This window comes from Gambusia affinis, linkage group LG09 (assembly GCF_019740435.1).
Source record: "Gambusia affinis linkage group LG09, SWU_Gaff_1.0, whole genome shotgun sequence".
In the NCBI taxonomy this organism is placed as follows: domain Eukaryota; kingdom Metazoa; phylum Chordata; class Actinopteri; order Cyprinodontiformes; family Poeciliidae; genus Gambusia; species Gambusia affinis.
In genome coordinates, this window is record NC_057876.1 from 17549134 (window position 1) to 17559046 (window position 9913).

The window sequence follows — 9913 nt, forward strand, 5'->3', positions numbered from 1 at the left end:
TTAAGTTCAGTCAGAGTCAGTGACAGCTATACCAAGAAATAATTCCCAAAAGTCAAACAAACATCCTACTAAAGTGACGTTGAGGCCCCTGGAGCAAACCAGAAACACAATTCTGTCTTTATAAACTTTACGCTTCACAAAATGTAGTCAAAAAGTTAATTCTGGTGATTCTAGAGTTGGATGCAGTTGTTTGGCAATCAGAAACCAGTCCATAAAGTTCTTTGGAAGAGCACACAAAGCTTGGAGGTTTGAAGCTACACATTCTGTAGAAAGTTGGTTGGTTCTGCACATTGTGCCTCTTAGCATGCAATTTGAAAACTATTCAGTTAATGCAACCAGTTCACCAAAGCTGCACATAAATTAGAGATAAAAGACTAAAACAAAAACCATGTCATTGTGGCAAATAGAAACTAAAAATCTGATCCTCCTGATCACAAAAAAACAAGCTCCAAACATCAGCATCAAGATCCAATTTTGTTTTATTATTGTGCACTCGCTCATCAATACATCATTAGAACTATTTGCACATTGTACAATAAAGTCAAGGCATTTGGCTAAAAGAAACTGGTGGGAGAATAGGAACCATGTCTTCTCAAAAGGAGACAATCATTTAAATAACATCCTGTACATTAGGTAGAGAGGGCAGACAACCAACCAGATACTTCCAGGGAATCTGAGTCACTTCATTAGCAGAGAAACCCCTTCATTAGCTCTGATTCTTTGTGGGGCGCGGCATGAATGAGTCCCTTTAATCCCTTCAATACTTGAAACGCTTGATGACTCCCGGACATTTCCAGTGACAGTTCTTTTAATATATTTCTATACCAAATTATTCTGCAGACTTAAGTTCAGCTGACTGTAAACAACTTCTTCAGTGTCATGTCACAGGTTAAAGAGCGTTCCCATTTGGCAAATAAAGCACAACAAAATGTAACTGGATAAAATAGTTCACAGCATAAATGAATGGTGAATTTAGAAATAATGATTAGACAAGGTATTATCTCTCCCAGTAACATGAAGAAAACTAATATGAGAATAGATTCCGGTTCTATTGTTTGCTGCTGAAGTGAAAGTAAAAAAATAAGTAATAAAGGGGGTAAAGAAGAAGGAACAACATTTTTTATAAGACAGTTTGCAGAATCAAACTATTAAATTACAGCCATTTTGATTAAATGTTTACAAAGAGTTGGTCAAAGTACAACGCAGAGCAGTCTTTCCTTTCTACAAACTGGAGATTTTACACCATTTATTTGTTTTGTTTGGACAGAGCTCAATCACTTCATCTTTCAAAGTGTTGAACCATGAGTCCATAGCTTGGAAATAACTGGAGTCCATGTTTATTTGAATTCACCCCAAGCTGGCGTGAAACCGTTCTAAAGAAGTCTGTTTTCTCAGTGTGACGTGAACGTCTCCCAGTCCAACATTAGCTTCAGTTGATACGCTTTTCCTCTCTTTTAGACGCCCAACCCTTTTCTTTATGCGAAGAAGACAACGAAGATGATGAAGAAAACTATGAGGACAAGAAAGATCTTGATCATCAGCCAGCGGTTGGAGGAGACTGACTGGAAGTATTTCAGGATTTCTGTGTGAGCAGCCTCGACATTCAGCTGTGTGTCCTCCACGTTGGCGTCGATCCTGCAGGGAGATGACGAGTTAGAGGGGACAGTAATATCTGCGTTTCTATCAGATCAGCCATCGTTAAAACATTAACCACTAAATATCTGACAGATTCAGTGTATATACAATGCTGACATATTCCTCTTGTCACTGAGTTTCAAACATTGCAGAATTCCCATTCTGAGATTCTTCCAAAGCTTTTTATATTTGAGGTTTTACTCTCTAGTTGTTGTTCCCTTTAGTAGTATTAGAGATATGAGAATAATATGATCTGTCCTCATGCGACTCTCACCTCTGGATGGTCTCTTCTTGCTCCTTCACCATGTGAGCCAGTTGCTGGAATATGGAGCCCAGCTCCACGATGGTGCTCTCAATGTTCTGCATGGTGTCTGCACGGCTCTGGATGTACGAGTCCTGGAAACACCATCAAGAATTTAATAAAAGAAAAAAAAAAAAAAGACAATATGTGCAATATGTCTCTGAGTCCATCTGGGACTCTCCAAAATAATCTCAGTGATTTTAAAGAACTGTCAAACTAGGATGATGTTTAAATGTCTGCTCTTAATTGGTAGTTTCTATTTCGACCATCAGTACGAGTGACTAGCAGCAGCTGGGTACCTGCTCATCAATGAGCTGGAGCTGCAGAGGGTTGCTCTGGGAGTCCATGTCGATGGCCACGTCCCCCATGCTCCGGGACTCGTCCTGCATCAGCACCGAGCTTTCTGAAAGGAAAAACACACGCACGATAAACGGGATTTGACAAGAACCCTAAATGTTACAGCGGAAAAGCTGAAAGAACAGCGGGCACATACAGTTGCTGCTAATACCCGCTGTGTGAGGCAAGCGATCCAGGGGGGGCAGTACCTTTTAAATTTGAGGTTGTATAGCCCTGGTAGTCATTGCGCGGCTCGCGAGCTGCATGCGGCTCCTGGGCCCCTTTTTTGCGGCTCCCTAAAATATTTTTTAATCTTTGCATTACAGAGGACCAAATACAGTAAGAATCATTCACAAAGACTTCGAGCAGTTCACTACTGCAACAGCTGTACTGGCACCACAACCTAGGCTGTGCTAGTAAACCTGAAGAGCATGCTCAGTGTTGATGTGCAGAAGCAATTGACTCAGAATCTGTTCATAATGTAAATAATTTATGAAAATCCACAGCACATGATCAAAATACAATTATTGGGGTAAATGTATTTATGTGAACAGAGTACTGACTGCATGTACTGGGCAAACATATCAGCAGGCTGACATTTCTGGATTAAAATTTATTTTTTAGGTGATTTTATTCAACTCTTTGGATTTTTGGATTATGTGGTAATTTATACACAGAAATTATTTACCCATCTAGACTGGTCCTATAAAGAAAAGTCTTACTAGGGGTCAGTGTTGCTAATTAGCTACGATTATAAACACAATGATGCAGGCAGTAGATTGTTTTCTTTTCCTTTTTTGCATCTGACCCTACTGAATAAATTATATTAGTAAATTAACAGAAATATCTAAATAAAAATTATCGGCACGATTAAGAAAGTAGGAGGCAGATACGCCTTCCAGCTAAACTGTAAGACGGTTAATGTAGGCGAGCCTTTCTGAATAAACGAACATCAGGGGTGTGTTTCTTCCACACACAGATGACCATAAATGTAAGCTTCCATTTCTAAAAAAGAAACTTTAGAGCATCCTCTAAATGTCCTCTGGGCTGTCCAGATAACATTGTAGCTTTTGATTTGAATTAACTGCAGCTGCTTATCTCCCCAGACCACATGGGCTGTTCAGCCAGAAACGCTGCTTTGGCAAAACGTCTGGCTTTATCGGTGCAGAATAAACGCGCCACAATGGAGCTATACGTCTTTCCTTTAATGCCACCCATTTAAAGCTCATGCATGAAGCCAGGAAGCATTCAGACTTACTAAAGTTATTGGCCATCATAGGAGAAGACGCTACAGGAGGCTGGGAGAACTGCTCTCTCCTGCTGCGCTGCTGCTTCAGGTTCTGTGGAAAATTTAAGCGATTAATGTTAAAAAAGGAAAGCAAGATCTGACTACAACCTAAAAATGAAAAAATAATGTTTTTGAAGTGCAATATTATGGGGAGAAAAAAAATCTCTCACCTCAGTTCGAACTTCTAGGACTGATTTAAAGTCATTAGACATGGATGCCAGTTTGGACTGTAAACAAGACAAAAATGAAATATTTAATATTTCCAGACCACACCAAATGTCTTCTACTTAAATGCAAACAGAAATACAAACACATTTGCTTCTTTTCTACTCTCTTAATTAAAAGAAATACAACAAAAAAACTGATACATTTTAGTGTTTACTTTGCACAGGTAGTTAATCCTGGCCAAAGTTAAAGAGAGTGGAGTCTGAACCGGAAACCTGAGACTGTGGGCTACCTGTAACGACACCACGATGGTGTTTGAGTGGGTCTGGATGTGCCGGCCACCCGGGGCGCCGCGGGACCTCACCAGGTCCTGCAGCTGTGCTATCTGTTTGTTCAGACTGTTGATATCCTGCAGACACAAACAGAAGGATGAGTCAGTGTGAAAACATTTCACCGAGTGTAAACTCACGCTAAGCTCACCGGTAAATCAACTCACTTGCTTAATGATGTAGGTGAGTTCCTCTATCTCCACCGCCTTGTCGTCAAACAGAGATTTTCTTTTCGCCACTGAACGTCAAACCGGCAGCAAACAGAATCAGCGTTTTGATCAAAGCTGCACAAAGCTTTTATTACTGCAGAACCAATGTAAAACATAAATAAATGAATACTTACAAAAAGTGAGTTTTTCCAATTTGGCAAACGTGTTGCTCAAGTCTTTTCCAATTCTCCTACAAGATCAAACAGAAACGCAGCTTTATCAGCCAACCGCACCGTTAAAGAGCATTTCTTTCATGTATTTTAATTTTGTTTTGAAGCAATTTCCTCCAATAACTTAAAGTAAAACATATGAGTGAGTGTACTTTGACACTTAAAAACATGTAGTGTGAGCAAATATCTGAGCTGTAAAAACACACATGGAGGAAGAGAAAGAGGCTCTTACTTGGCCATAAGTGTAAAGTCGCTGTGTTGCCTGAGGGCGTTGTGAGCTGGTTTACTGGGCTGCACTCCATTCTGCTACAGGAGGAACACAAGAACAAACTGATCAGATCTACATGAAGAAGATACAATGTGTTTCTCTATAGGACTCCATTTTATCACCAAAGGGGAAAAAATGGGAGTTTATCATCTTTCGGTTTCCCTGCTAAAAAAAATACCACGTTACCTTTTACTCTTTATTCTAATAGACAGTTTTTGTAAAAAGCAATCAGTGCGTTGTCAAATGTGTTTTCAAGAAAAAAAAAATCTGTAAAAATAAGGGATGCTCCGATCAGATTTTCTGTTGCCGATTCCGATACCGATCACCAATGAGGCCGACCTCTGCCGATCACTGATCTTTGCCAATCACCTGAATTGACTGTTAATTTTTTGCTTTAGATATAAATGCTGCTATGTGATCTGACAAAATAAAAAAAATGATCTGGCAATAAATTCACCTAATTTAGGCAGAAAACATGCAAAATACTTGCAGGCACAATACAGCAGCTATTCAGTCAAAGGGACAACTGAAAAACCTGCAATCAGTAAAATAATATTTAATAGTAAGGCTCTCAGTACCATAAATTATACATGAGTCAAATAAATCTGCCTATATCAACTAATATAGGCAGATTTTTGGCCATCAAAAAAGAAAACATTCATTCAAAGTCAAAAGCAGGCTGCATCAAAATAAACAATCCTTCCCGATAGCATGGCTTGCTGATTAATGCTGGTTCTGATTGGTTGTTTCTGACTGAGCAGAGTAATTCTGCAGAACACAGGAGGAGGCAGAGAAGATCGATGATTTTTTCAGAGATTATCTGTCTTGTGTTCAGAGAGCGAAAGTTTTAATACATATCCAAAATCTTATCTTTTTTTAAGTTACGTGCTGCAGCTTTTGGCAGAGGTTCGGTGTGAGAGTTCACTGCAGGTGGAGCAGAAACGGCGGTTCAACGAGAACAGAACCAGCATCTTACACCGCTAGCTCGAACACTTAAATTATTTTTCAGGTTATTTGTTTAGTTTTCTGACCGTGATGCTAATCCGGGTGAGTGTTGGTAGTTGTACACTGCTTTACCGGATGTCCTTTTTTCCTGCATTGAGCCTCGATGTAGCCAAACTCACGTTAGATTTGCTGAGGTAATTTTCCACCGCAACACGCAAACGTCCCTGTTCACTTTCAGAGCGCTCAAGTTCCACACCACATTGCTTAGGATTTACTGCTGTGCGCTTGCGCAGTGTGAAGGAAAGAGGAGACAGCTGCACACGCAGGCTGCGAATGAGATACAGGTGATCGGCATCAAGAGACCGTGATCGGTGATCACCGATCATTCACTTTTTCACGGAAATTGGCCAATTACGATCGGTGGCCAATTACGATCGGCACACCTCTAGTAAAAATATTGTATGTCTTGTTTTCATTCAAATTCAGGAATAAACCCCTGACGTTGTGGCAACACCATTCATCTGAAAGGCCTCCTGGTGATTTGAAAAAGCGGTGAACGTCTCTGGATTACAAATGTTGACCAGAACATCGACATGTGAAAGAATATTAAAACTTTGCAACATTAGCAACCAGTTAAAAATTTAATTGCAGAAAGCCAAAGCAGCAAATAAGGTTCCTTGAAGAAAGTTGGAGTTTGTAAAAAGAAGTTAATTTTTCTTGAAAGTTGTGCTTTTCCTGCATAATAACAGCTGCTGGTTACATCAGTGACTGAAAGAAATTTAGCTTTTTCAGACCTTTTATTTCTTAATTAAGAATAACAAAAATATTTATTCTTAACACTAAACTACACTAGTTGTTTTGCATTGAAGGTCCATTATAATTACTTATTAACTAACGAATAATAGAGTAAATATTTTTCATTCCAAAAATAAATGTGGACACTGCTTAAACTTATGACAAATTGGCAGAATGATAGCCTCTCTCTTCACGTGACTTATTTTTTTAAGTTTTTCACCGCTTGCAATCACCCACAAGTTTAGTTTTCTGTTTAAAGAAAAGCTTTTTCACTTCCTCTTTTTCATGGTTCAATTAGCATACATCTAATTAGATTCTGACATCCCCAACTGTGGTTAATTTGCTGCAGAATGTCCATTGGAAAGAATCACATGAATTTATTAACCAAGATGTCACTGGGTTTCAGCAAGTTTCAGTAAGTATTTAATCATTTTAAAGGCAATATGATTCACATAAAGAACCAACATTCAATACAAAAACTGACTAAACTTATCTTGTTAACACCTTAGCTTTAAATGGATTGATAACTTCAACAGTTACGTAAAACTTTGTTAATGTACAATATGGCTTTCACACCTTGGCTACCAAATTTCAACGTCTACTGTAGATAGTATCAAAATAATGATTTAAAAAAACCTAAACCAACAACTTTTTGGTATTAATTTCCCAGTTTAATTATTTTCAGAAGCACCAGCCTGCAGCATGTTTGTGGGAACATCTGAACATTTAAATTCACTTCATTTAAAAGGCGGTCCAACAATATGTTTTTACTTTTAAAACTGCACAAAAATAATTAAGATGTTAATTACAAAACATTGTGTATTGAAGCATAGGGTCTAAAATCACTCTACAAAAAGCTTTTTGTGTCATCTAGATAAAGCAAGCAACACCAAAAGGCCCTTTTTCAGGCACTTTTAATCATTTATTAATAGTCTGAATTTAAGTCTTCTACTAGTTACATTTATACTACGTTTTTGTACTTATTTGAATAGAAAATGTTTGAACAGAAAATAAAGAAATAACCTGAAAATGTGAATACAATTGACAAATTGTATTTTGTCAATTAAAGTTATTGGTAAAAATAAAAACAACCTGTTGAAATGAGCTGAATCGAGATCTGCCTTGTAAACTGGAGTTGGCGCTCTGTCTAACTTTGAAGAAACCAAAAGTGGAACCAAACCACAAAAATAAATACGACAAATTTTAAGCTAAGCAGAAGTTTCTATATAGCTGGTTATACTTGATCATAAAAATAAATGGCCTCATGTGGGCTATGTGATCGTGTAGGTATTGAAGTTTGGGACAAATTTTCTGGTGTTATTGTTGTGCTATGATGAGTGTTTTCACCAACATACCTGTCTGCCCTGGAGAGATTTACAGGCCGACTGAAACTCCAGGGTTCGGTCGCGGCAAGTCATCGTGCCGCCGATTAGTGGATAAGAAACCCGCTCTGGATCACTAGAAACGACCGGTTCCTCCTCCTCAAGCGGGTCTGGTAAATAATGAGCAGATGTACCGAAAAACCTACATCCAAGGTGGGGTGTTCTTCATTAACATACGCACGCACATATTTTCTGTGACAGAAAATAAACAAATAAATAAAAACATATGTAAACCTCTCTGAAGGAACGATGAGAAATACACAAAACACCAGATCAGAAATACAAAAACAACACTCAAGCGGCACCGTCGACTTCAACAACTACAGAGATGTTGAAGTCGACTAGAAAAAGCTAGAAGATAAATAAGAAATGTCGGTCTTAACTAACACAGAGACATACGGAGAGCTAAATATATATATATATATATATATATATATATATATATATATATTTATATATATATATATATATATCATTATATATGATTAATGTAGTATGAAGATTAATCTAGACTCTGGCTTGAAACGAACTCTAAGAACAGGCCGCCCATCACGACGCACAGCTGATCACGGCCTAACGTTAGCTAAGCGATGCTAACAGGTTTTTCGAGCGATTCCTTCATAATTACTGTGACTTAATAATGTTTAAACTGATAAGATTAAGTCTTTTCTGGCTTGAAACATCAAAATTTGTCTTTGTTTCAACTTACTTGAGTCGATATCACACCATTTTAATGTGGCTTGTCGATGTTTCTGATGAGAAGTAACCAACCCTACAGTTAAAGTTCCAATCCGGGTCATTTCCGGAATTGACGTCACTGCCACGTCTCCTTTACTGAAAGTCCCCGGAGTTGGGCCGCTTTCGTCACCAGAGGGCAACATTTCTCCTACATAGAGGTAGTGAAAATTAAATTATAACCAACATAGGACAGGAAATTAACAACTAGATTTGACTTGTTTTAGCCGAATTAATTTTACATAAACAATGTATTAAATGAAAAATACAAAACACTGAGTTTGAGGGGTAATATAACTGGGTAGTCATCATTCGACCACCAGGGGGCAACATTTTTTTTCTGACATTCCAACAGCAGAGTACCAAAGGCAACACAGATACTGAAACTATTAACTCTTGTTATTCTTCAAAATAAATAACAAGCATGGTGTTACAAATAATCATGGATAAAATTAATTCTGCTTAACTACATATTTTTCCAAGGAACTCAACAGATGTTTTAGGAAAAAGAAAAATTGCTCTATTACTATTAAAATGTATGCCTCAAATTGTTGTGTTTTTAAATGCCCTGAAGTTTTCTGTGATAATTCAAAACTGAAAAGGAAGAGTTAAAATATATAATTTAAAGCTCAAAATTCTATAACATTTATGTTCATTCTTGTTTGCAAAACAGCTTAAACTCAATCATATTAGAATACGTATTTGTCACAATCAGTTTTAACGTTTTCAACCAGATTCTCTGTTGGTTTTAGGTCTGGGCTTTGACTGGGTCATACTGACACACTCTGTAAATATGCTTTCACTTAAGCCATTCCATGGTAGCTCTGCTTGCATGTTTAGGGTTGTTGTCCCATTGCATAATGCCCCAGTTTCTTTGTGCTGACTACCAATTTTTATTTGTAAAAGGTTTTTTTAATTAAACAAAAAACATTTGTCTTCTTCTTATCACTTTACAGTAAATTCCACTTAATGCTGATTTACAACATTAAATCTAAAGAAAATAATAATGAAGTTTGTGGTCTTAACATCACAAAATGTGAAAAAGATGTGCATATGTTTGCAACTGCTGACATTTTGTCATTAAGTAATAATTGAACTTTTACGCTACAGCAAGCAGGAACGACTGGAGACACAAAACCACCTGATTGGTTGTCGCTTCAGGTGAGTCGACCTGCAGTTATATGGTATGGAAAAATAAAGATAAGATCCAGCAAAGCTCTCTGATGTCCAATCACTCCTGCTGGTACCTGCATCCTCCTCCTGACATGATCAAGCCTGCTTACACCACAGGTATGTCCTCGAACATTTTGCTGCTGGACCCCCAACCACAAAACCATGCGTTGCTCTCGACCATC

The 9913-nt window shown here is 37.8% G+C and overlaps 1 protein-coding gene across 5 annotated transcripts; it reads right to left on the reverse strand.

Annotated features, from left to right (window-relative positions):
• Window positions 1-461: 461 nt before the first annotated feature.
• On the reverse strand, window positions 462-8639 carry stx5a (syntaxin 5A). 5 transcript variants are annotated; one of them, XM_044127025.1, is made up of 12 exons: window positions 8533-8639; window positions 7797-7933; window positions 4666-4736; window positions 4398-4453; window positions 4222-4292; window positions 4018-4134; window positions 3731-3787; window positions 3531-3612; window positions 2482-2568; window positions 2236-2339; window positions 1910-2031; window positions 462-1635 (listed from the first exon to the last, which is right to left on the reverse strand). In XM_044127025.1, exons 1-12 carry the CDS (start codon window positions 8621-8623, stop codon window positions 1476-1478), a joined length of 1155 nt encoding a protein of 384 aa, XP_043982960.1. In that variant the 5' UTR covers window positions 8624-8639; the 3' UTR covers window positions 462-1475. The 5 variants fall into 5 exon arrangements, with proteins under 5 accessions (XP_043982960.1, XP_043982959.1, XP_043982963.1 ...); XM_044127024.1 differs by having other exon boundaries at window positions 4666-4739; window positions 8533-8638; XM_044127028.1 differs by having other exon boundaries at window positions 4666-4739; window positions 7797-8015; window positions 8533-8634.
• Between the last annotated feature and the right edge of the window lie 1274 nt (window positions 8640-9913).

Excerpts from the sequence above, each read along its gene's own strand:
- stx5a (XM_044127024.1), bottom strand. The coding sequence starts at position 8,623 with ATGACCCGGATTGGAACTTTAACTGTAGGGTTGGTTACTTCTCATCAG. Across the intron at positions 2,340-2,481 it reads TACAACCTCAAATTTAAAAG|AAAGCTCGGTGCTGATGCAG; the intron begins GTACTGCCCCCC and ends TTTTCCTTTCAG. Across the intron at positions 1,636-1,909 it reads CAAGAAGAGACCATCCAGAG|GATCGACGCCAACGTGGAGG; the intron begins GTGAGAGTCGCA and ends ATCTCCCTGCAG.